The sequence below is a fragment of the Corylus avellana genome, chromosome ca9 (assembly GCF_901000735.1).
Source record: "Corylus avellana chromosome ca9, CavTom2PMs-1.0".
NCBI lineage: Eukaryota > Viridiplantae > Streptophyta > Magnoliopsida > Fagales > Betulaceae > Corylus > Corylus avellana.
This window is the reverse complement of record NC_081549.1, coordinates 22,200,825-22,227,693: the sequence shown is the minus strand read 5'-3', so window position 1 is coordinate 22,227,693 and position 26,869 is coordinate 22,200,825. Positions and strand designations below refer to the sequence as shown.

The window sequence follows — 26,869 nt, the reverse complement described above, 5'->3', positions numbered from 1 at the left end:
ATCCCATATCGGCCGAGTTCGCAAGCCGTGTTCTTTGTGAGCCCGACAATGGCGTGCTTCGAAGCTGTATAAGCATGCGGTCCAAGGCCTCCCATGACTCCTGCGACACTCGCCGTAGAAATGATGCACCCACCTGATAAAATATAAATAAAACGATTAGATTTATTTATTTTTAAAAAAAATAAACAATAATTTTAACATTTTAATTAAATATTTCACGCACATCCTCTCGGAATCATTACGCGAGCCGCGAGCTTGATTCCTAGCGCCATGCCTCTGACATTGATGCGCATGACACGGTCGAATTCATCGATGTCGAAGTCAACGATGCTCTTGTGCGCCTTGGACTGATTTCCGAGAACCCCGGCATTGTTGAAAAGGATGTCGAGCTGTCCGTAGCGTGAGACGGTGGATTCAATCAAATTCTCCATGTCTTCTTCCAAGCTAACATCGCAGTGAAAATAAGTCACAGAAGGAGCTAAGGAATCTGCAAGCGCAGTTCCGAGAGTGTCCTCCACATCAGCAATGACAACCTTAGCTCCATGTCTGGCAAAAAGCCGTACCGTTGCTTCTCCGATGCCTCTGGCGCCGCCGGTGACGATGGCAATCTTTCCCTCCAATCTATACAAAAAAAAAAAAAAAAAAAAAAAGGTGGGTTTTTGTTTAATTTCATCAACATTGCAGACAACCCATTTATGTTAATTAGATGTACAGAAACGGGAGGAATTGAAGTACCTTTTAGGAGAAGGAGGAGCACTGTTTTCCCTTCCTAAGACATTAATCCCCTGAAGGGTTGTCTCGGACATCACTTGGGCAAGCATGGTTGATCACAGTAAGAAAAATGAAGAGAGAGTGGGAGAGAGAGAAGCGAGCAAGCTCAGAAAGGATGGGCTGCTGAATGAGGTGGGGAAGGGAATTTATAGGCAGTGGCCTTTGGTAGGTAGCCTAATATATATATATATATATGCATTAGGTGAGTGAGTGGGGTTGCGTGAGTGGACCGTGTTCCTTCCTTGAAGGTCTCTATATATTTTTAGGATTGGGAGACACCCTCCAAGATTTGAGAGGGATATCCTCGTCCACCCATTTATCACACCTATTCGGCCCAACTACGTGTTGCTTTCATTTTCTTTCAAGTGATTGGCATGAAAAATCATATATGGCACGTTAATTAATAAAATAAACATGATAAATAAATGAGAATAATAATATTATTTATTATGAAATTAATAAAATTCAGGCACGTTAAGAGATGGAGGTTCATTCAACTGAATCGGACGAGCGTCATAGTTCTTATCTACCTGAATTTCAATAAAATTCACCTAATTTTGAAGAATCTTCATAAATTTATGATTAAAATTTACTATTGCGAAATCATTTATATGAAATCCAGCCGTTCAAATAAATTTTTGGGAGTTGAATCCTTCTACTGCCCAAATTAAAACAACTGATTGTTTTGAATTCCTATCAAATAAATCTAAGCCCCATTTGCTAAATTGTAGAGTTTCGCATCAGAAATTGCTGTTTTGGGAGTATTGCTGTTGGATGGGAATCTCAAACACCAACTCATTGTTACCAATTACGTACTCCGTATGGCGTATAGATTATATTAATTAACATCCTCGTGGAACACCACGTGCTGACATATTCTTTTGTCTGAGGGATAAGATTGAACAGTTTTTTTTTTTTTTTTTGTAGGATGAACAAAAGTTTATTTATTTATTTTTTTAATTGAACATTGATAGTAGTTGACAAACAAATTTATATACGAAATTCGTTTACAGAGATTAAAAAAAACGAATCAATCGATTTTCGCCACGTCTTCACACTATGATTTTGGGATTCCTCTTTGAAATCTTAATCTGATTTCATGGGTGACTATTTAATAACATCTACCTGCTATAAGATTCTTTTCATTTCAATTTTTTTTAAAAAAATATTTTCTAATTTAGATTAAATTTTACATATCTAATCTAAACATTTAAAAATTTTAAATAATATAACACTATGTATGCCTTAGATGCAACAAAACAATGTAAAATAAAGGGTAAAATCCACTTAACCCCCTCAAATTATCACCCCCATGACAATTTACCATCCAAACTATCAATTGCAACAATTTACCCCTAAAACTATCAAGACAATGACAATGTACCCCAAATTTTAACAAAATGACGAAATTATCCTTACTAAAATAAAAACAAAAATACTAAAATTTAATTTTTTTTCAAAATTTTAAGGATATTTTTGTTTTACTGAAAATTCTATATGGGTAATTTCGTCATTTTGCTTGCATTGGGTGATAAATTGTCATTGTTTTGGTAGTTTGGAGGGTAAATTGTAGTAATTGATAGTTTTGAGATAAATTGTCATTGGGCTGGTAGTTTAAAGAGGTTAAGTGAACTTTACCCTAAAATAAATCCTCGATCTCCATTTTGCTTCTATTCCAAAAAAAGTGGGATAAAATAATTCTCTCCATTTCACTTTGACTGGTAGCTTTTTCACTGATTTGTGTTTTTTGTTAGATCTTTTTTAATGGTGATAATTTGTGATTTAACATGATATCATATTAAATTTTATAGTTTGAACTTTGACTATACAAATTTACCCATATTTAAAGTCCACTTAACCCCCTCAAACTACCACCCTAATGACAATCTATCCTCCAAACTACCAAAATAATGACAATGTACCCCCCAATGCTAGCAAAATGACGAAATTACCACTATAAAATTTTCAATAAGACAACAATACCCTTAAAATTTTGAAATAAAAAATTAAAATTTAGTATTTTTATTTTTATTTTAGTAAGAGTAATTTTTTCATTTTTTTAAAATTGGGGGTACATTGTCATTGTTTTGGTAGTTTGGGGGGTAAATTGTCGCAATTGATAGTTTGGTAGGTAGATTGTTATTGATGTGGTAGTTTGAGGGGGTTAAATAGACTTTACCCTTAAATATTTCATGTTTTTGACCTTACTTATCGAACATGAATTTGAACTCACCTATAAAAGAGTGTTTAAATATTAATATTCAATGTCAGCTCAAAAAATTATTAAAATATTAATTCACTAATTAAACTAACCCTTTTATTAGCTTTTAAGGGTACTGATGATTTAATAATGATACTTTCGGTGTTGTGGTACTAGATTAATTAATTATTCTGGATATTATTCATCAACAAAAGGATAATAATTATAGCTATTTCTAGCATAATTAAAATCATACTATATATATATATATATAAAAGTTGTACTTGGACCTTTTGCTTCACGTCATCGATTAATACATAATATGATTTTTTCTTTGATATATATATATATATATATCAAAGAAAAAATCATATTATGTATTAATCGATGACGTGAAGCAAAAGGTCCAAGTACAACTTTTTTTATATATATTTATCTGAATTATTTTCCCCTTGACTGAATCAGGAGGCAGATGTTATAAGAAAAGGCATAGTTTTCACAAATCTGCCTCGTTTCTAGGCTCAAGATTCAACGATCTTTGGATATTTGGTATTATGTATATGAAAAATTCAATTATTATATTAATATTTCCTTTGGATACGTTATCTACTCGTACGTCTTTACTATATGATATATTCAACATGGTCAAGTAGCACATTCTTCCTCTTCTTCCAATTTTTCTTGTTTTTATAATTGCATTATTGCTTTACTTTCTTGCTTGCGATCATATCTTTGTAATATCTACTTAATCATTGTTTATTAGGACGATAAATCATTCCCGTACAAACATTTTATTCATGTATAAGCCTAATGGATTTGGTTTAGGTGCTCTCAACGGTTTATATTCAATTTCATATTTACTCTTTTTAATGAAAAATTTGAAATTAAATTGTTAAAAAAATTATAAAAATATATCTTATAGTTGTAAGATGATTATAATAAAAATTGTAATACTTTAAATATTTTTCTTTATTTTACGTATTTTATGCTTTCATCGCCCCTCGGTGTAAGAGGGGGGACCAATTTGTAAGATTAATACTATTTGCATAATCACTTTGCATAAAGCACTTTATGCAAAGTGTTTATGCAAGTAGTATATATAATCTTGCTATAAAGTCTCATTCATTGTCCATCTTTAATTTATAAAGGAGAGATTATGTGAATCATTTGATCGAAGGACATTATAGCAAAGTTTATACAAATAAAAATAAAAAATAAAAAAAATAAATAAATAAAAAAATCTATTTGTAAAATCTAATACAAGTCAAGTCTATGTGGTCATGGATATTAACGCAATAATCCTGCTTATTACATTCTCTAGTTTCTATTAGTGTGGCATTATAAAAAAGCAAATGATGGATATGAAAATAGTGGTATGTGTTTGGACAAAGTTTTCCTCTAAATGTGTTTAAATAATTTTTGTCCAATTCAATCTATCAAACCAAAACGTGTCCAAAGTGTCACATGCATTTTAAAATGTGCATGTGGTAATCCCTTGTTTTACTTAAAAAAAGTATGTAAAAATCACATATATTTTAGACACGTCAATTTTTTTAAAAAAAAATTCATCCAACGCATGTTAAAGTAGGGATGGCAATTCATGTTCACGTGTCGAGATATGAGTATAAGACTATATAAAGTCAATCCTAACATAACCCATTTAATTTAACGGGTCAGACCCTTCAACTCTAACATGCTAATTTTATGTTAGGTTTGTGTTAAGTTCGTTAGTCGTGTCAATAAATTACCAACCATAAATATCACATGTCAGGTTTAGGTTCGGTCGTATATATAGGTCAATCATACCCTGACTCATTTGAGTTGTGAGTCGTGTAAAAAATTGACAGTTCTAATTTAGAGAAAAACTTTGTCAAAGAATAATGAAAGGCATTAACTTTTGATGGAATTAGTAGTGTTGCTAAATCAAGGGACCAAAGCATACAAGTTGCACTGTTAAATATATTGAAAACTCAAAGCACCTTCTGACTTAATTTTATCATTACCCAGGAAAACTTTTGTTGGCAGTAAATAGGACAAGATAAGATGCTTTGGGCCAATTTGTCTAGTGGCAACGCGATTTCCAAGTACAAATTGCCTTTCTTCTTTATATATAATCAATCGTTGAGACCAACAGATGCAGTGAGATGCTAAATATAATTAGGGTTTCTAAGAAAACTCACCATAAGAAGTTGGCCCATTAAAACTAGAGCAACTAAAAACTTGAATGACTTTATTTAGTGGGCATTCCATTCCATGTCAGGACTTTTAAAACTAATGGCTCCTAATCATTTGCTAATGTATTGACATCATAGACCCCATCAATGTTCCCATAGTACATAAAGAAAAATAGTTCCCCACTTAGTGCATAAAAAGAAAAAAGCAAAGAAACTATTATAAGGTCTCCTTTATCTTTAGGTTTTTGGCAATATTCACGTGGAGGAAAGGAATTTGCGTGTAAACGAATAATGCTATAAATCATACTATTTGGATGGAATCTTTGACCATCGCATAAGAAAATTAACTGGCGTCTAGTGAGGGAAGCAAAGTTTTTGATGGCATGTGAAATTGCACTCTACAAGGCATGTTCTAAGAGTCATTCAAGTGAGCAGAATAGTATTGTTGCATCTCAACAATTCTTCCCTCAACATGATGCTCTTGTGACTCGAACCTATGACCCCGGTTTAAATACCATTTGTTAGATCGAACCTTTCACAATTTCATTTGAAAACCAATTGGTGTCTAATGAGGGAAGCCAAAACCTTTTATGACATTCGAAATCACACACCACAAGGCATGTTCTAAGAACTGTCAAAGTTAGTAGAATGACATTGTTGCACCTCAACAACACTTTTATCCTATCAATATTCCATCTTGTTGGTGCGGCAAAAAAATAGATAAAATGACGGATTGACACTACCACATCAATAGAATAAAAATATTGTTTATAACATTATTTGCATATAAATATATACAGGCAGGATGGACCATGGGTGAATGTCTTCTTCATTTAATTTGCCCTTCAACATGGGCAATGCTGATTGTGAAAAATATGTGACATATCTATGTTTTTGTCTTCTTCACTTCCACTTGGAGCTGATTCTGCAGAACATAGGATTTGACTCGTTTACTAAGGTTTGGAACTCTAGTAGTCTTTTTGTTTCATGAAAATATTTATTGTTTTATGCAATGTCATAGAATTCCCAAGGAAAATAAGGAGCAAGATCTAAGATCTAGTCTTGTTTCTTTGTTCGTTTTCATATATGGGATCAATTTGTTTTAAATCTTTAAAAATTGTTATGGGTTTTACAATTTTTACTAGAAATATCTTACAAACTGATGTAATAATTTATGTGACACTAATCATTTTAGTTACTAAACAATTAAATTTAATTGTCAATTTACAAGTTTATGTAATACTTATCATATCAACCACAAAACAATTATATTTCATTATATTTGACGTGACAATGTCTATAAATTACCACCCCAATTTGTTAAGAAGTTATAATAAAAGGTAACGGTGGTTCCCTTGCTTTCCTATACATCACAAGATTGCAGTTTCCAAAGGACTCATGTTGGGCCAGAATGGTATCCCAGGTTTGCCAAATCTAGTTAATCATGGAGCCCAGCTCAAGAAATGGTGGGCAGTATTTGGGCCAAGTCACTATTTTCTATGGGCTACCAGCCCTGTTCTTGTGTTATTCTAATGCGATCCTGAAATGGAGGGGATTGGCACCCATTGGCTATTGCAGTTGGGCCAAAGCCCGAAAAATAACTGCTGTTGAAGACCTTCGGTTTAAGATCTTTATTAAGGCCCCAAGGTCTTGAACAAGAGTAATGTGTTAACATGTAATTGGAATCACATTAGCTACTCACAAAATTTAATTTCCTCTAATCACATGTTGACACATGTAAAAAGGTTATAAAAAAAAGTTATAAGTCTAGCATTTTTCTTTGAACAATTCATTAATTCCGAATAAAATACTCAAAAGTTCTAACCAACAATTAAAAAATTAGTTGAGATTGTCACGTTAATAGTTATGGATAAAGTTTCTATCGTTACTATTATACAGAATCCCCAATTATGGGTGGCCAAGAAAATAGGAGTGAAAAAAGGTTTTGCTCCACCCAATGGTGGTATCCTTCGACTAAAGCAAAAATGGCTCGATTGAAGAGTACATAATGGAAACGTGCCTAAATGCAATAAGCCGATTAATGCGATGCTCTTGATTTGGTTGCAAGCATACTACTGGCAATGCACATGAGCTCCACCTAAAACTCTTAATATGCAATCACTTTGAAAAATAATAAAAAAATAAATAAGATCTTATTATTATTATTTTTTGAGTAGAAATTAAGATCTTATTATATAATCATAGAATCACTTTGAAAATATTATTAGTGTTTAACAAGCTTAGAGTAATATTATGAGAACATCGAGGCATATATCCTAAATATATATATAGTTCGATGGTATTAAGAGAAAATGCTTGAAAAGATTGAGAGAGAAAATTACATGCTTTGGAAAAAAAATTATTCTAATTCAATCTATTATATTGATTTTCGAATATGTGATTATCACATTCATTTTTGTGAGAATCATATATTTTAATGAGAAATATTAGTTTAATATAAATAATTAAAAGAAAAATCTGCCAACTTAGTTTGCTAACCAAATACATAGCGGTATTCCCAATTGCACAATCACATTCAATGTGGTTGGTTTCGACACTAAAAAAGAATTCTCTTGTTAGACTGTTCGAATAACACATAAATTTCAATAGCGTAAGAGAAGGATGCAAAACTCACAAGCTTCATGCGAGTAAGTCCTGGAACCTTCTCTTTTAAACTGTCTGAATTTCTCTATTATTCAAACAACCTAATAATAAGAGACCCCAATCCATTGCTGACGTGTTTGGGGCAGACAAGCAGGCTTAGAAAGTTCCATAACTACACCAAACAAAATGGATGATAATGAAATTACCATAAAATAATAGACTGACTTTGCTTAGCAGTAAGAAAAATAGAGAGTATTTAATGGTGAAATTCCACTGTGAAGAATCATACTTCCTACATTAACTAACACGCTGTCCATGGAGTTGTTGGGCTTTATATTGTTTGGAAGTGGAAACACTGTCGATTGCTGCAGCAGCTCAGATGAAAAGCACCCCACCAATGAATCAAAGCTTTAAAGCTAAGATTACATGATTATATCCACACCTCTGCTTATACAAGTCACCACACCATTATTATTTCTTTTTCTAGATGCATTGGACCTTTATTCTTTCATAACCAAATCTGTATATACTAATGTACAACATAAGAAAAATCGTCCTTTTATCTCACTTTATTGCTCTGATTCATGGGATAAAAGTGTGATGTATATATAGTATGGCTAATAGCATAATAGTTATCATGTAAAAGTGCAAGTAGAGTAATGCTGCTTATTACATTCCAATCTCACTGGGGTTATTTGGCAATCCCTATCTGTCGTTGATATTTTTATTTTTTATTTTTTTAACAACAACCGATTTAAGGACTAATAAGCGCTGACATATCAGCCTAGTGGAATAATGATAGAATGTGAGTGCCATATGTACTATATACCATTACTCATGTAACTATCTAATAACATCTCTTGTCAAGAAAAAAGAAATCAGACCAACTGATAATATATTGTACATGTGACGATAATGTCTTCTAAAGTGGATCGGAGGACTTCAATTGGGTCTATTAAATTAATATTTATTATTAGAACGTGTGATTATCTCATGCATTTTGAACTTACTTTCTTAATCTTATTAAAAATGCATTTAAAGATTATACATGTGAGTTAGTTTCCAAAAGTATTAAAAAGAATATGCTGAGTTAAGGATTTTAGTCCAACATAATTTAAAAAACAACAAATTTGTCCAAATTTTATTAGTCTCCGTAATAATATTTATAATTCATTTATTGTCGCATTCTTTATTTAGGACCTTTCATTTTTCAATTATTTTGTTTCCTTACAACGGTTCCAACTTCCAACAGGTGATTTGCCTGACTGGATCGTCACTAACCATAAATCCCTCCAATTTAATAGAGCCAAATTATTAGCACCACATGTCACGGGTGTAATAAAGATAGGTTCTTTGACAACTTTTGAATCACTTTTTTTTTAAAAAAAAAATTTATTTATTTATTTTATTATTTTTTATTTAATGTTGGGGGTGAAGGGGGAAAGAAAAGAATCACTTGTGAACACATTATCCAGAAAATAGTGATTCTTAGGTTTTGTTTGTTTTGGTGTGAAATGATTTTCAGAAATCGTTTTCTGTATTTTCGAGCGTTTGGTGCGACGTAAAATAATAGTTAATGGAAAATATTTTCCGTTTGACCGAAAATTATTTTTTAATTTTTTGAAAATGGTTTACATTTTTGAAAGTCGTAAACCATTTTTAAAATTTGAACATCTCATTCTCAAATAGACAAACTCAATTAGGACGTTGTCGGGACCCTGCTGGAACTTGCTCGGAACCTGCCCAAGACCCTATTAATTGGGACCTAATCGGGAGCTCTCCTAGACATGATCAAGACCCCGCCGCAACTTGATCGTGACCCGGCTGGGTCCCAGGCGGTGGCCCGATCGGGTTCCAAATATGTCTAGGTTGGGTCTCGACGGGGTTCCGGTCGGGGTCCCGGCGGGACTCGGTTAGGACACCTCCAGGACTTAGTTGAGATATTTTCGTAATTTAAAGTTTAATATGATTGAATGAAAATATACATATTAAAAAAAAAAATTGTTACTTTTCGTACACACCAAACACTGTAAAATGTTTTATAGAAAATTATATTTCAGAAAAATATTTTTTGTTGAAATCATTTTCCGACAAAAGACATTTTAAGTCGAAACAAACAAAGCCTTAATTGTGTTTGGATTAGACAAAATTTTCTTTTAAACTAGGTTGAAGGCAATGTATCTTACCTAATCTCTTAAATTAATATTAGTCCTTAGCAATATGAGAATCGTAAGTTTAATAGACTAGATCAAATCTTAGTTGTATTAAAAATGTTTGTAAAAATTACGTACTCTAAAAATATATGTCAATCTGAAAAATTAGATACCAAAAAACTTTATTCTTTTTGATTGAGGAATATTTCTCATGCAAATGAGAGCTACATGATTCGAGATGGAGGGACCTGAGCAAAGCTGAGAAAGTATCAAGCCCTCCAAAAGGTTAGCCAACAACCTCATGAAATTTATGGAGACCGGAAAAGGAGCTAGCAGAGAAAAAAAGGGCATAACCAGAAAGCTATATACACCTAAAAAGAACAACTTCTCTTCCACTTCACTAACTACCAGACCAACCCCCCTTTGTTTTCTTCCTCACCAAAATCAAAAGAAATCAGAAGATTCCATGAGTGGGTTAAAGATTAAAAATCTCTATGAAGCTTCCTTAATCCCATTTGCTTAAAGGAAACAAATAAGAAGAAAAAAATATTCACAAGGTCTATAGTACATCCAAAAAGCATTAGAAACATCATAGAGTCATAGACAGTGATGGATGATTCTGCCTCTTCAATCCTGTTTCCCCATGTGGACCCTATTGTATTTTGTCCAGTAGAGAAAAACACAACAGGCTCCTCGTATCATCATCATCATCGTATCGTATGAAAATTATAGTAAAAACCGTAATATTTTAAATATATATATATATTTTTTATCATGTTTTAATCACTAAATAAATAAACTTGATTGTGACTAACGTGATCTAAAATTTTTACCTTAGTTTGTAAAAAAATATGATAAAAGTTATAAAATCTTTAATATTGTTGTGTACCTAAGTAATGATCATTGGATACAATGTTCTCGTTGTTATTATATATATATATATATATAAAAAAAACTAGGGAAACCCGATTGTGCTTGTGCGTGATGGCCATGTCCATTCATGGGCTCCACCTAGTTGGTCGATCAATTTACAATTTCATAAAAGATATATATATGTTAAATAAGGTGATAGTATAATACAATATCTAAGTATGACACGTATTGCTACTAATTGGGGACCATGACAGACAGACAGAGTGAAACCAAATTCTACTGGGCTCCACATTAATTTTCTATGGCTGAACAGTCAATGTGACAAAAATTATCATCACCGCAGTTTTTGTTCCATGATCTCTTGGTTTGCAGGTCCATGTAGCAGTTAAACTATTGAAAAAGTTGACACCCATTTATTCCAATAGTTATTAATTTTATTATTCAAATTGTTAATAGTTTAGATGGGATCATGTTTAATGTAGTGAGGGTTACTAGTTCAAGTCCTCTTCCCTCCTCTTATATATATATATATATATATATATATATGCAAATAGAATATGTAATAGGTCTAAATACAATGCAAAAAAAGAAAAGAAAAAGAAAAAGGAGGGATATAAAACTCATATTCTAGTCAATTGGTATGATTTTTCACCAATAATATAATGAATTAATTCCAAAAGCAAAATCAATCAATTGGCCTATGAACTTGTGATGTGAGAAAGTGTTCTCATGTGACTAATTTTTTTAGTAGTCAAAGCTCCCACCTTTATGAATGATGTTTTGAACATTAAACCGTGGAGTTTTTTTAACTCAATTATATAATAATCTTAGACATTACCCAAAAAAATATAATTTAATTAAGTCTATATATGTGCTAAACTATTGAACAATGCTAGAAGTTCTCTTTATGTTGTCTCTAAGGGATAACTCAATTAGTTCCTCAAGAAGTAGCTCAATCAGCTAACGACCACGCCTAATAAAGTGGAGGTTACTAATTTGAATCCTCCATCCCCTATTATGTGGACATGTCCAAAAAACAAAAAAAAAAAAACTCTTTGTCTTTTTTGTGTCCCTTTCAAAATTCAATATTAATATATCACAAATTCAATCAATTTCGAAGAAATAAAAAAAAAAAAATTACAAAGAGAATTTATAGAATTACCCTATTCATAGAATTTTGGAGAGGAACTTATTCCCTTTTTTTAAAACTAACAAATAAAAACAAAACAAATTAGCCGGGGTTTTGACTTATTTGCAACCTCGGAATGACTTCACCGTGGTCATGGAACCACCGGATTGCAACCCAGGAGGAAGGAACAAATTAACAAGTGAGATAACATGATCCAATACAACGAGCGCATCATAAGCCGCATGATACGCGCCGAACAGAAACACGCGCTTTATTAATACACACCGTTTCTTTCATTCCAAAATTCCCAGTTAAAAAAGAAGAAAAAGTTAAATAAATAATCTCTAAAACTTTGCTTAAATACTCTCACTCACATACACTCTCTCTCTCCACACGTACCTGAGGCTCTGACCACCGTATATTCATTCGTTCATTCACTCGGTGCTCAAATTCCCCAAGCCCGGGGAAAATCTCTCCTCTCTAAGCTTCGTAGAAATGCATATATCTGAGAATTAGGGTTTTGGATTTGAAGAAAAATGCCGTTGACGAGGTACCAGATACGGAACGAGTACAGCTTGGCGGATCCGGAGCTGTACAGAGCGGCGGACAAGGATGATCCGGAGGCTCTACTGGAAGGCGTGGCCATGGCCGGCCTTGTTGGAGTCCTGCGCCAGCTCGGCGACCTTGCGGAGTGAGTTTCTTTTCGTTTTGACCTGTTTGGTTTCTGGTTTTACTTGCGCTTGCTTTGGGTTTGGGTGTGAATTGCGGTGGTGTGTGGTCCAAATGCTGGCTGTTGGGGCTTGGATTTTGGGGTTTCTGGGGTTTTTTCTTGTTTTGATGATTTGAGTGCATGTCGGATTGGGGGAGGGGGGTGGGGTGGTTTGTGTCGAATCTTGGTTTCGGATTCGAGTTTGGGACCGCGTGGAATGGAGTGAGCTTTAGTGATTGTTGAATTTCTGATTGTGGCGATTGTTGAATTTCTGATTGTGGCGATTGTTGTGTGTGCTGAATTTGAAGATTGTTTGGAATTTGACTCGGAGAGTCAATGGATTGTGATTTTGTGTCGAAATTGGCATGGCTATGCGACTTCCTTGATCTGTTTTTGTAGTTTCTGATTCTTGATACGGCTTGAGTTCTAAATTGTGGTGGTGACCCCGAATGGAAAATGATCATGGTTAAATTGAGATTCTTAAGATTCAATTGGAACTTAGTGATTGAGTACTTTTAGATGCTGAATTGGGAGTTTTATTTGCAATTGAGAGATTGGTGGACAGATCAACTTCGATGGTAACTAGAATTATCTTTTACTTTTGGCATAATTGATTTCAAACCTGTCGTTTGCCTTCTAATGTTTTGGCTAGTATTCATTCTTCTCTCTCTCTCTCTCTCTTGATTTTTTTTTGGGGTGGGGGGAGGATTTTTAGTTGAAATGTTGTAATTGGAGAAGTATGCTGTTAGCGAGTCTGTGTAAGTCAAGACTCTGGCCTGCTTTGCCAAAATAAGGTTATATTCATGTATTGACGTGATTGGGTAGGTATGAAACCATTTAGCATGGTTTCCTCTTCTTTTTTTTCTTTTTTTTCCTTTTCTTTTTTTGCTAGTTAGAACCCAAACCTATTGTGACAAGTCTCAGACTCTTATGTAATCGTATGGAATTAGATGTTACTGCTTTGAGAGAGAACTAATATCAAGAGGAAAGCATTACAGGAACTCCGAGCCATCTCATTTTGAAGAACTTCTACAAACCGTCTTGATGTCATATACCTTTTGACAGCCATTTTTATTTTATCTTTTTTACATCATTGGGTTGATTGAATAACTCTGTCAACTAGTAGACGCTATCCATGATACCCCTGTTTAATAAAATTATATAAACATCAGTACCATCAAAACCAATTAAGCTGGTTCAATCATAAGCATGTGCTGACTCTGGGTAATTTAAGTTTGGCTTGTTGAGTGAAGAAATTCTAATATCGGACTTGAGGTAGGCAGCCTAATTGGCATACAAGCTCTAATGAGCTGAAGCCAAAGGTGCTTTTTAGTCATAAGTATGTGGGAAATATTGATTACATAGCAAGATGTCTTGCACATGTCATATGCACAAAAGTTAATGTCTAATAAAACATGCAATAGTTAAGGTTTATCACTTTTGACTTTAACATTATTGCATATGCTAGTTCATTGATAAATCAAATCATTCTTGAAAAAGTTGTAATATTGCATGACATTTAGAGCCATGCATATGCTTTGAGTTTGGCGTATAATGTCATAAATGCTGGTAAGGTGAAAAAAGGCCTCTTCCATTTGTCCTCTGTACTCAAACCTCGATATCCATATGATCTTATTTTGATTCTCTTCCACTTACAACTTGAAGTTCTAACTTAATAGCTACCTATAATTGTTTGTTCTTTTGTGGTTTTTATAGGTTTGCTGCTGAGATATTCCGTGACTTGCATGAAGAAGTAATGGTAACTGCTGCAAGAGGCCATGGTCTTATGGCTCGTGTTCAACAGCTCGAGGCAGAAGTTCCTTCAATTGAGAAGGCATTTTTGTCCCAAACAAGTCATTCATTATTCTTTCCCAATGCAGGTTAGATTTACTTGTCAAATGGTTATATTCATTTGTTTTTTTTCCCTACTAAGCTTGTATTGAAATTTATGTGTACTTTGAACAGGTTAGTAAATACTTCACAAGTAAGTGGGCATTATTTGTTGCTCTTACTGTGATGTTGTAAACCGTTACAATATTGACAGCAAACAAATTCTATGCACTTTTTCCTCTTTTTGAAATCATTCTTTTGACCCCAATTCTTAGGTCCTGGAAAAGTCTTCCAGCTTCCCCCCTCTTCCCTCCTTTCTCGACAAACACAAAGCTTGCATAAAGTGTATTCATGTTTATATGCATTTGACTACATAGTGAAGGTGCTTATACATATTTCTTATAGGAATGAGGCACGGTTTCATATTTGCCTCTGTTTCTTGAGCGAGTATTACATTGGTCTGTTCTAAGCTATATGGGGATTGTGGAAAAGCAGCACTGTATTAGTTTTTTAACTGACACGCTTAGGTCCTAGAAGGTCAGTATTTATCAGAAAAAAAGGTCCTAGAAGGTCAGCGTATCTGCTTCTAGAAGAGAGGTAGCTGGAGTGCAGAGTTATATCTTTTCTGCCTCCAACTTCTTGCCTGTATGGCCAATTTCATCCTGAAATCCCCTTATCAGTTAGCAAAGAGAAAATATTTTTTTAATTACCTTTTTACTAAAATTTTTTTATTCAGTGTCCCTTTTATGGTAAAATTGTTCAATACAGTTTGGTATGGGGTTGGCATACTGAAGAGTGTCCATGTGATTATTCCAGTGGGACTTTGTCAGTTTGATTAAGTGATGACATGGACTCTAGCAAGTAATGACGCAAATAGATTTTATTTTGATCCTTATGCACGCATACACAGGCATTTTGTTTTTACATTTCTACCAAAGGACTCATATCCTGCCCATCTCATGCTTTTTCTCTAGTTTGTTTCTGCAAAAAAATTTAATGAGCTAGTCTTTAAATTATTCTTGTGTTTTAAAAGATTAGCTACTAGAATGCATGAACAAGATAAATACATATTCAATTGCAGGTGTTGATTGGCATCCTAATCTGCGTGCGGAACAGAATCTGGTAACTCGGGGGGACTTACCTCGCTTTGTAATGGATTCTTATGAAGAATGCCGGGGTCCTCCACGGTTATTTCTGCTGGACAAGTATGATTCCCTTTTTTGTATTGATTTTTTATTTTTTATTTTTTTTTATTTTTTATTTTTATTTTTTTGTGTTTTTAATGACTTGAGTGATTGTAAGAGAGTTTTGTTTTATAAATGTGGAATTTTAGTATGTTCAGATGGCTTCTAACAGGTTTGATGTTGCGGGGGCTGGGGCTTGTCTAAAGCGTTATACTGATCCATCATTCTTCAAAGTGGAAGCAGCATCCTCTACAACAGCAACAGCAGAGGTTCAGAGGGAAAAGAAAAACCGCAAAATGAAGGTATCACAATGAAAGGATCATCATTATATTACAAACTTTTCTTATGGCAATTCTTCTGACAATTGAAATTTGTGGGTTGTTTAATATGTGATACCCACCTTCTCATGGCTTTTACCTATAAAAGGCCAACCTGTTTGCTGCATATCTCTCCATGTGATTTCACTTTGTCCTAGGGGAACCCACTTGGGACATATGGGAAGGAAGGAAGTCATATAATCTTCTGCTATTTGCCGGTGTATAGCATAAAAGGAGATTAACTCCGTTATCCCATCTTGCCCTGAGTTCTTTTGAAATCACCTGCTTTTATAGAAAGGATTAATGACAACCCATGTAATGTTTTACATGTCCTCTGAGATCAAAAGTTTCAACCTGACCCTTGATTATGTTTCTGTTTAGTGATTTTCAGGCATCTTTGAAATTTGCTTTCTTTTTGATTGGACTCTTGATAAGGCCTTAAAGAGCTCTTGGACTCAACCTTTAGATTCTCCCTTTTTGAAGTGTGAGAATCTCATGAGGCTGTGCAAGACTATGATTAAGATGTTGTTTCTCAATTAATACATTATGGCTACGAAACTTCTTTTTTCATTGCCAATGCTGGCTGTTCTCATTGTGGTGCTGTGATCTGCATATTAGTTTCTTCTGTTGTTGATGGAGACTTGTCACTGTACAATACGAGCTTGTGTAATTTTATCTTATATTTCTGCAGAAAAAGGGATCACGCTGGAGGAATGGAGAAACACCTGAAGTCCACCTCCCATCACATGCCAAGTGAGGGCTCTGATCTCATATTGGTGCACTCTAGTTTGTTATTCTAGTAGTTGTTTAAGTCTCACACTTTTATTGGTTGATTGATGACTTAAATTGCTTTCGGATAGTGCAGATTGCATCAGTTGTTTCAGGAGGAGCGCATTGAGAATGGTTTTAGCAACTCTGCACGTCTTGTGAAATTGAAGAGAAGGCCATTGAATGGATGTCCATTTAACTCAAAAGCTGGGAAAAGTATCATGGAGAAATTCCTGGAGACACCCACTCCAGAGCAGAAGGTGCTTCATGAAATTTATGTCACTTCACCCATGAATTTGACCATAGATGATTCTAGTGAATCAGGGCTTGAAATACTTGAAATCAGGACTGTGAGTCCTGGAAAGAAGTCACCTCAAGGAAAGGAAAGTGTGTGTTCCTCACCTAATGCACCTAATGCACAGGAAGTAGTTTCAAAATCATACATGGACAAGTTTAATGCACAGGAAGTAGTTTCAAAACCATACATGGACAAGTTTAACGGCAATGTCATTGGTGGAGAAATTGTGAAAGTGCCTAAACCAGCCGATGGTGGTGATATGGATGATATTTCTCCTTCCACCCTCCATAACATAGCAGTTGGTGGAGAACTCAAAACAGAAGGCACTGTAGATGGGTACCATTCTGATGATTTGACAAGTGAGATAGACAATTACGTGGATGCTCTTACCACCATGGAATCAGAAATGGAAACAGAAAATGAGTATAGACCTAAGAATGAGCAAGGCTTCTTGACTGTTAAAAAACGTGGGAGAGATTCTGATGGAAATGAAGAAAATCTGGCTCAACTTTCGGATTCTCAATCATTTGGAAACTCCTCTGCATCAGATTGTGGGAATAGTTCATTCAAGAATAACAGATCCAGTTTTTCCGACTCTGATACACTAAGCAGTTTGGCCGATAATACAGCATCTGGTGGTGATGGAGCAGCTAAGGTGTCCCCTTCTGCTGAAACTTGTGCAGCTGAGAGTGCGGATATGCCACCCAGTCAGCTAATGGATGAGTCTATGGGAACCAAATCTGATGAGCTTGCAGTGCCTAACGGTACATGCATTAAGGAAGACAAGATCCCTGGTCTTGGAGAAGCATCATGTAGTTCATGTCTTACAGATTCCATACCTGTGCTACTGCCTTTGGATCATGGAGTACACTCGTCATTAGATACATTACTGGGTCCTGAAGTAAAGGAAGCAACCTTCGACTCTCTTAAGCTTGGTTCCAAGTTATCAGAAACTGATGAAATTAGTGAAAATCTAGCTTATTCTAGAGCTGTTGGCTCTGATGTTCCCACCCAACCTATGAATGATATTCAACTTATAGGTTCTGCTGAAAGCCATCTGGATGGTGAAGATCCAAATGTTGTTTCTGATGCTTCGCTGCATTTGCTGGACATTTCAGAGTTGACTCCTAAAAATAAAAGGAGTGACAATTCTCTTAATAAAGTGCTTCAAACAGAATCTGCGGATGAAGATTATTCTGAAAATTTGGTTGATGGAAGGATTGGTTCTCCGCCTTTAAGTATTACATGTACAGAAAAGCCGCTCCTTCACTCAGTCTTGCCAGAAGTAAAAGCGGGTTCAGATGTAGTACCTACTACTTGTTCTTCAGATGTTGTAGATCAGGATGACATAGTTCCCAAAGCCGGTGGTGCTCTTATGGAGAATGGAATCAACTCGGAAGACTTAACTCCCATGGTGGAAACTCAAAAGGTACAAAACGTAGAGGGGCAGCACCTGTCAGTTTTAATAGACAATATTGCAGAAGTTGAACTTGATTCTGCAGAATTGAGTGTTCCATATTCTGATGAGAAATCAGATGTTGATGAGATGCTAAGGGCAGAAGATGGTAAGGAAATTGGTATATCCACCTGCAGTATGGATGCAAGGGGAGGTGATGCTGTTCCTCTTGAAGTTCCATCTAATTATCAAAATTACCCGTGCCATGAGGATCACGTAAATTTAGACGCTGTAGTAACTGAGCCAGTTATAGCAGATGTATCTCTGTCTGCTGCCGCTGTCACCAGCACAAATGATGACGTCAATGATGTGATTTGTCTGTCTCCAGATCTAGCTTTCTCTCCATCAGGGAATCATACAAATTTGCAAGAGTCTCATTCTGGATTTGTCGATTCTCATGAGAAAGGGACAGAATTTAATGAGGCAACTTCTCCAGAATGTCTTGCAGAAACTGAGGAACACAAAAAAGTGAATCAACTGGAAGTTGCTCCTCCAGATACCCCATGCAAGCCAGTCTCTTCCGACCATTGCAATTTGAAAACATTTGATAATGATCATGAATCATCTCTAGCCAATACTTTGTCTGACAATGATGTTATAACATCCCCAACATATTCAGGACTAAGCAATCAACAACCAGAATCAAAATCTCACCATCAGAGTCATCTTTTAGAGAATAGTGAAGATGAGGTGTCTTCACCTACCGGATACCTCCCAGAGGCAGAAGCTCCTTTGGAGAAGCCGTTGCCATTTGCAGCTGATCAAGCTGATGTGGAAAGATTTCAAGAAGATGAACCAGCTTATAACTCTCCAAAAATTCAATCTGAACAGATACGATCTCTGAATCTTGTAGATCAGGAAAGGTGTGAACAGATACAATCTTCAACTCACTTACATGAAATAGGCTTTGGTTCTCCTGAATCTTGTCCAGAACACCTTCAATGCCAACCTTCAGTGTTGGAGTTTTTACCACAGTCAGCTGATCTGGAACTTGATGGTTCTAAGCAAGCAATGGATCCATTAGAGTCTGCCCTTCCTAGCTTTGGCCTGCCCCCTGAGGCAGCTCAAGTTAATCTGGAGGAGATGCCACCATTGCCACCTCTACCTCCTATGCAATGGAGGATGGGAAAGGCTCAAAATGCATCCCTAGCTTCTCAGAGTGATTTGGTTGAAGCTAGTCAGTATGCTTTCCCACTGTTGCAGCCACTCGATGATCAGAAAGCTCAATTTGGCTTTTCAACAATCAAGACAGGAATTTTGCAGCATCAGAACCCACTTTTACCCATCATGCCTGTAGAAGATGAGAAATCCCAACATGCTTCTGAACAATTAGTGAGTAATTTGGTGCGGCCGATTCCTTTCTCTTTGCAAGTGCCAACCATGGTTAGTGATGCAGATAGTCAATACAACTGCCTCTCTTTGAAGGGAACACAAAGCATGAATCCATTCTTAACGTCCCCAGCAATACTTGATGAGAGACCTGAATATGGTTTCCTTTCTTTAGAGGGAGAAAAGGCTCACTCTAGTTCAATCCCATTTTCGCCAATACCAACCACTGAATATACAACTCTTAGACATGATCCTGAATCTTCACAAGAGAAATTGATTGGGCATCTCAACCAATTTGGACCAGAAACAAGGTCAGAGGATAAAACACTTCAACCCACGCAGAAAAATTATTCTGAAGGGGAATGGCGAAATCCTTTTGACACATCTATGCCACCACCAACCTTGGAAGCAGAACGGCCTCAGCATGCTTCACTGACTTCAGATGGAGAAACCCCTCATGTACCAGGCCTAGTAGAAAAGCCAAATGTTCTTTTTGACACATCTATGCCACCACCAACCATGGAAGCAGAACAGCCTCAGCATGCTTCGCTGACTTCAGATGGAGAAACCCCGCATGCTTCGCTGACTTCAGATGGAGAAACCCCTCATGTACCAGGCCTAGTAGAAAAGCCAAATGTTCTTTTCGACACATCTATGCCACCACCAACCATGGAAGCAGAACAGCCTCAGCATGCTTCACTGACTTCAGATGGAGAAACCCCTCATGTACCAGGCCTAGTAGAAAAGCCAAATGTTCTTTTCGACACATCTATGCCACCACCAACCATGGAAGCAGAACAGCCTCAGCATACTTCACTGACTTCAGATGGAGAAACCCCTCAAGTACCAGGCTTAGTACAAAAGCCAAATGGCAATCCACCGAAGCTTCCTCGTCCTCGAAATCCTCTCATTGATGCTGTTGCTGCTCATGACAAAAGCAAGGTAATGATCGTTTTCTGGTGTCCATGCTTTTCACAATTTTCTCCTTCGTTGCTTGGAGAGTACTTGATATGACATTTTGAACCTTTTGCAGTTGAGAAAGGTAGCTGAACGGGTTCGGCCTCATAATGTACCAAAGGTAGATGAAAGAGATTCATTACTAGAACAGATACGAACAAAGGTTAGATTTGATCTGTTTATTTATTTTTTAATATTTTTTGCTTCATCCCCCCTCCATCTCTTCCTTTTTTTCCCCTAATGCAATTATATGAGCTGAGGAATGAGTATTTTTGCTTTCTCAGTCCTTCAACTTGAAGCCTGCAGTGGTGACAAGAGCCAGCATTCATGGTCCTAATACCAACCTGAAGGTTGCTGCTATTTTGGAGAAAGCAAAAACAATTCGCCAGGTTTCTCACTCTCTCTCTCTCTGTCTGTGTGTGGGTGTGTATGTTTCTGTGTTTGTTGGTGCACTATATTAAAATGGCAACTCTTGAACTAGGCATTCGCTGGAAGTGATGAAGACAATGATTCTGATAGTTGGAGTGACGCTTGAAAAAAAACTAGGTCTATGGTACTGCAGCACTTGAAATGGTTTGGGAGATTTTGTTCTCTCAGCTTTAGTTAATAGAAAATTTCTGTTATCTGGTGTATTCTTTCTTTCTGCTTCACATTCATGTATAATACTCCCCTCATTCCCCCCTTCTTTCTTTCTCTCTCTCTCTCTCTCTCTCTCACTCACACACATTGAAGATGTATTCATTGGCTTGTAGCCGTGCTCTACCTTCAGAAAATCAGTCTGGAGTCGAATGTTTTATACAAGAATGACAGCTGAGGTTCAGTGTGCAAGTGCTGTTCCAATCAAATTCCAAGTATTATTATTTACAACCTTGGCAAGTGTAAATTGTGTTGGAGTGGCATGATTTTAATCTGTATTTTACTGATGCAATTTTGTAATCTTGTATGTAGTGCATTTCTGAGGCATATTTCCTCCATTTTTCCTTGTATTTGGCCAATGTATGATTGGCCATCCATGTCCAGCTTTCTTCAGTACAGCTCAATTACGGTGTGAAATATCAAAAAATACAAACATATTTAGCAGTGTCGATTATTCTATAAACAATTTATTCCAACTGTATGGTCGTTTGTAAATAGCTGTAGCCAAAGTTTTTGGAGTGGCAGTGCTTGGTTATTTCTTTGTGCACATTAAATTCCACCAAGAAACTGGGACAGGTATTAATTTCTATGCATCCTCCGAGATCCGGATACCCTACAATAGACTATCTAGATTGGCTATAATTGGGGCAGTTAATTGAGAGAAAGCTCTAATGGGATTTACTTGTCCGAGTAGGTAAGCTTTGTACTGTGGGCTACTAGGGCATCTGCTTAAGTAGGCAGGTCCTATAAGGAGTCGCATTCGTAGGTCGAATAGGCAGTAATTTGGCCAGCAAATTGCAGCCAATCTCGATCCCTTACCATTATAATTAGCTCATCATAGGTTTGGCTTTTAGAGAGCTTTATTTTTTTTTTGAAACTCAACTGGGGTTCATTTGATTCCTTAAAATTGTCACTGAAGATCTATATTAAAACCTGGATAGCTGCTGGACAGCATAATGAATTAATATTCTCGCCTTGTAGGTTTTGAACAATTCAGCTGAAAAAAGTTTTTATTAACGAATATTTTAATAGATGCATTCGAGTTTACTCCACACAAACAACTTGAAAATAATATATGTTTGAGTGGGTTCCTCCCCTACTTAAACAAACCATCTTCCCCCAACTTATAGTGGACGATTTGGATAATGCCAAGTGAATGTCTGGATCAAGACAGCACATCCTACGATTTTTATTAAGTGTTAAATATATCGATATCCTACTTTTATCCCAGTATTAATAAATGCTATTATTTTAACAATTTGTTAGCACATTTAGATAAAAGTGGAATACTTGTGTTGTATATAGAATTTCTCTAAATATACATTAATGCAAATGAGAATTACATAAGCATACTATTGCTATGTTCTATACAAACAAAAATATATACCAACTATATCATATATTTAAACGTGAAATAAATGTTAAAAGTAATATTATTTTAATTAAATTTAATAGTGATTAATGTGACAGTACTATATGAATCGTCACATCAATTTGTAGATTCACATCATGTTAGTCACTTAATTGTGATCAATGTATTTGTGATTAACATGATTAACGACACGCGGATGACTAGGACTGTATTATTAGTTCAAGTTTAGTGACACCTAAGAAATTGCTGTTGCCAAGGGAGTCAAGGCCAACTGGCCAAGGCAATTAAATCAAATCAAGTCTCCTTTCTTGCCCTTCAACTCCGTCTTCTCAAAGTCGCTTTGCAAAGTTGAAGTTCCCTTTACCTTCGTAAACCCTCCTTGGAACCTTCAAAATCTTCCACTTTCATATTTCCCTGAACGTATAAATACCCCAAAAATTTTCCCAGTAACCGAACACGTCCTCAACTTTGTGCTACCAATAGGTAAGCAATAAACAAACCAAAGTTTTTCTCTCTGCATATTAAAAAAAAGAAAAAGAAAAAGAAATTCAAACTTTATATAACTCTTTCTATGGAAAAATCGTTTCCTTCTCCGATCAGGTCTCGTCTGCTCGCCAAAGCCACGTCGCAGCGTATTAAACCCCAGAAGCACACTGAAACGACGACACCTGCGGAGTAAGGAGAAGGACATGGAGAGCAGCAACAGCGATAGTAGCAGTAATAGGGTGCCGCTGTCGGAGGTAGTGTCGGAGTGCGTGAAGCGGTGGTTCAAGGACACGCTCAAGGAAGCCAAGGCTGGTGATATCAACATGCAGATCTTGGTGGGTCAGATGTATTACAGCGGTTATGGCGTTCCCAGAGATGCCCAGAAGGTTCATAATCTTTTTCTTTTGGTTTTTGGGGTTTGGTGGGTCTGGCGCTTTTTTTTTTTTATATGAATTATGGGGATGTTGATTTGATTATACTTTTTTGTTCGTTTATTTTTGTTATTGAATTTTGTGGTTGGATGAGTAAAATTGGTTTCAAAGCAGGATTTGTTTAAATATTGGAATTTTATGTTGGGAAGAAAGTGGGGAAAAGAAGGATAGTGAAAAAGTTACGAATTTTATGTTTTTTCTTTAGTGATTTAATCTGCCAATAAGAGTTTTAGTTTGCGTCTATTGTACTGAGCCCGCACCTTTACTTCTAATGTAGTCTTTGTAGATTAAATTCTTTTTCCAAAACTTAGTCTGATTTCTTGGGATTTTAGGGAAGAGTTTGGATGACAAGGGCATCCAGAAATCGGTCTTCGGTTTGGAAAGTTAGTGATAAGCATCCAGGTTGAACTTCCATCTCCCATCTTCCCCCCTCCTCTTTTCCGTGTTGTTGTATTTGGTATTTGTTTTTGTTTTTAATTAAGTGTATCTGTTGGTATGGTGGCTTTTGGTAGGTTATAATGCGAGTGATTCAGATTCAGATGAATTGAACGGTGATTCTTAAGTAGACCCTATCAGCCTCCATGTCCAAAACAATTAAATGTGAGTTGGTATTCCTATTGCTTTCAGCCTTGTTGTGCTTATTTTCTCTCGTTTCCTTGTTCTTAAATGGTATAGCAAGAATTTATACTTACAAAAGAGACCATGGATTTATCTTCATTTCGTCAGCTGTCACTTAATATGCATTTTGTTTCTAGTTTGGTGAGAATCAATGTTGTATGTGGATTCACATACAAATTTGTTCAGTAAGGCTTTGTTAAGATTTGATTAGTCTTCTTAACACCATATTTTACTAAGTTGTTTTACCTTTTTTGTGATCTTACTCTTGTTAGTTTTTGATAGATTGACATGCTTACATTTCGCCACTTCTTGTTTAATTCATCTTCGTAGTGCTCCTCCCCCTCTCTAATTGTTCACTTGTCCCATAAAATGCAATCTTTAGTTTTGTTTGCCTCTCTCTCTCTCTCTGTTCTTTTTTTTTTTTTTGGGGGGGGAAGTGTGTGTGGTTTAAGATACTGATGGGGAAAGTTTTATTGCACTGGCTACTACATTTGGTGTTAAGACATGCACTTTCTTTCATGTTCACACAGGTAGAAGTAATTTGAAACTGATGAGACTGCAGAACATTTTGTAGGGCATTTGGATTGTTTCACTCGTTTACTTATTTGGCAACAACACTTTTTTGATAAATTGGCAACAACACTAATTTTTTATCTAACTGCAATGGGGTTTCAAGTGTTCTATAGAAAGTTACCTTAGTGCTTCTATTTCCTACAAATTAGATTCCTTGGGCTCTGTTTGTTAAATTTTTTGTTTATTGTCTTTTATTTTCATTTTACGAAACAAAAACATAAACAAACAACACAAACACAAAATACTTCTAAAATATAAAAAACAGTTTTCACCTTAGGTCACATCAAAACACTTTTTCAAACCAAAAAACACACCCAAAGCACATTGACAAACAGAGCCTAGATTCTCTCCTGAAAAGTTTATTGTTGGATCTTATACACAAGAATTTTAGAGCCATGTTTCCTTTTACTCACTGATTCAGTCAGATGTTCTATTTATATTGTAGTGATCCCATTCAAGTTATCATTTTGTAAATGAGATTGAATGTATGTAGCTTTAAGAGAACCCCTGTCTATGGTAGAAAATACTGAGCAGTTAACGAGTAATATGTCACTGCAATGAACATAAATATAGAACAATGATTGAATTATAAAACAAATGCCTTCATGCGAAAGTCTAGATAGCGCGAACCTAGGTTGACATTAGAATTTAGAAAAGCAATGATAGTCTATGATTTACAGAATGTGTTCGGAGTAGAAGACATGAAAGACTCAAGTAGACTGCAGTTATTGAGTTTGCTCAATACTTTTTGTTTTGCATATTCAGCATTGTGTTATAGTTTTTTTTGTTGGTTGTTTTTTTTTTTATAAGTAATGTGTTTCATTAAAAGCAAAGAGAGTTGCAACCCTAAGATACATGAAGTATACAGGAGAAAACCCCTTTAATGAAAAAAAAAAAAAACTACAAAATTTGAAAATATCAGACAACTGCAGGTATAGTTGGTCATAACAGTCGTGGATTGTCAAATCATTGGTGGTATATATGTTTGTGTCCATGCATGTGGTTAGATAGGGGCATGAATATAACTTTGTTCAGTTGAGCATACCTGGTTTGACTAATCTTGATCCGTTTTTCATTTCTTCTTTTGCTGTTTTTGTAGGACCTGCATGTAGTTGTGCTATTCTTCGCACATCTTGAATGTGCATGTCCAGATTTTGTACTTTTTCCTGTTTAGTTGTTTTCCTTTCGAATATTTCCTAATATTGTACTGTACAATTGTTTATGATCATCAAAAAGAATAATTTGTTCATTGCGCATTCATGGGCAAGAATACTTTGAGGTTTTAAGTTGGAATTAGGAAATGAATGCTGATATTGGTTTCCTTTTCTTTCTCTCTTTTCTTTTTAATTAGCAAATGATCCAAATTGCATGGTTTGCATAATATGCTTGATACTGGAACATCATGCAAAACCTGCAGGCTGCAGCATCGGAAACATCAAGCAAGCAAGCTAGCAACATTTGCTTGACACAAATTTGTTAACCAAAAATTCCTTTGGTTTCATGGCATATTCTGTGTTGCAAGTATGGCTTGCCTCAAGTGAAACTGAAGATCCTCTTGTGAGAAAAAAAAATAATGGAAGTTGTATTTTGTGAAAAAAAACAACTGGAGTACTCTCCCAGACCGGGGTCCAGTGTACAATGCAATATGCGTTCTCATGTGAGGGAATATTTGGGCTCCACCTTGGTCGGGCAAGTGTTAGTGGTTGCCTGAACAATGTGGAATCTAGATGTCCTTTTACATTAGGCTGTCCATTGCACATTCCATCCTCTTTAGGCAATGCTATATACTATATAGCATGAGCTAATGCTCTGGTGAAAATTATATGACAAGTGCAGGAAAAAGATGAACAGATTATCATTATCAATTTTGGAAACACGATTACTGGGCCATTCAACTTTTGTTATCACAACATATTAAATCAATATTTTGTTTATAATAGGAAGTCTCTTTTTCACGTTCTGGCTTGGAGGTAATATTGTATTCACAGGTAGTGTATTTCT

At 35.6% G+C, this 26,869-nt stretch overlaps 3 protein-coding genes across 4 annotated transcripts; 2 read left to right on the top strand and 1 right to left on the bottom strand.

Annotated features, from left to right (window-relative positions):
• Nucleotides 1–2: 2 nt before the first annotated feature.
• On the bottom strand, nt 3–866 carry LOC132162498 (short-chain dehydrogenase reductase 2a-like; the record flags this gene model as incomplete). The annotated part of the gene is made up of 3 exons (XM_059572735.1): nt 736–866; nt 224–621; nt 3–133 (listed from the first exon to the last, which is right to left on the bottom strand). Coding segments are annotated over exons 1-3 (615 nt in total), but the record flags the coding sequence as incomplete, so codon positions are not given.
• Nucleotides 867–12,267: 11,401 nt separating this feature from the next.
• On the top strand, nt 12,268–21,874 carry LOC132191438 (protein SCAR2). 2 transcript variants are annotated; one of them, XM_059606449.1, is made up of 9 exons: nt 12,268–12,595; nt 14,330–14,493; nt 15,525–15,648; nt 15,800–15,929; nt 16,636–16,697; nt 16,810–20,737; nt 20,829–20,915; nt 21,037–21,141; nt 21,234–21,874. In XM_059606449.1, exons 1-9 carry the CDS (start codon nt 12,441–12,443, stop codon nt 21,285–21,287), a joined length of 4,809 nt encoding a protein of 1,602 aa, XP_059462432.1. In that variant the 5' UTR covers nt 12,268–12,440; the 3' UTR covers nt 21,288–21,874. The 2 variants fall into 2 exon arrangements, with proteins under 2 accessions (XP_059462432.1, XP_059462433.1); XM_059606450.1 differs by lacking the exons at nt 12,268–12,595; nt 14,330–14,493 and having other exon boundaries at nt 15,531–15,648; nt 15,777–15,929; nt 21,234–21,873.
• A 1,165-nt stretch (nt 21,875–23,039) lies between these two features.
• Nucleotides 23,040–26,195, top strand: LOC132191952 (uncharacterized). Its single transcript, XM_059607097.1, has 5 exons — nt 23,040–23,243; nt 23,361–23,632; nt 24,010–24,079; nt 24,190–24,277; nt 25,968–26,195. Exons 2-4 carry the CDS (start codon nt 23,450–23,452, stop codon nt 24,237–24,239), a joined length of 303 nt encoding a protein of 100 aa, XP_059463080.1. The 5' UTR covers nt 23,040–23,243; nt 23,361–23,449; the 3' UTR covers nt 24,240–24,277; nt 25,968–26,195.
• Nucleotides 26,196–26,869: the final 674 nt, after the last annotated feature.

Excerpts from the sequence above, each read along its gene's own strand:
- LOC132191952 (XM_059607097.1), top strand. The coding sequence starts at position 23,450 with ATGGAGAGCAGCAACAGCGATAGTAGCAGTAATAGGGTGCCGCTGTCG. Across the intron at positions 23,633-24,009 it reads TTCCCAGAGATGCCCAGAAG|GGAAGAGTTTGGATGACAAG; the intron begins GTTCATAATCTT and ends TTGGGATTTTAG. Across the intron at positions 24,080-24,189 it reads AGTTAGTGATAAGCATCCAG|GTTATAATGCGAGTGATTCA; the intron begins GTTGAACTTCCA and ends GGCTTTTGGTAG.
- LOC132191438 (XM_059606449.1), top strand. The coding sequence starts at position 12,441 with ATGCCGTTGACGAGGTACCAGATACGGAACGAGTACAGCTTGGCGGAT. Across the intron at positions 12,596-14,329 it reads CAGCTCGGCGACCTTGCGGA|GTTTGCTGCTGAGATATTCC; the intron begins GTGAGTTTCTTT and ends TGGTTTTTATAG. Across the intron at positions 14,494-15,524 it reads ATTATTCTTTCCCAATGCAG|GTGTTGATTGGCATCCTAAT; the intron begins GTTAGATTTACT and ends ATTCAATTGCAG.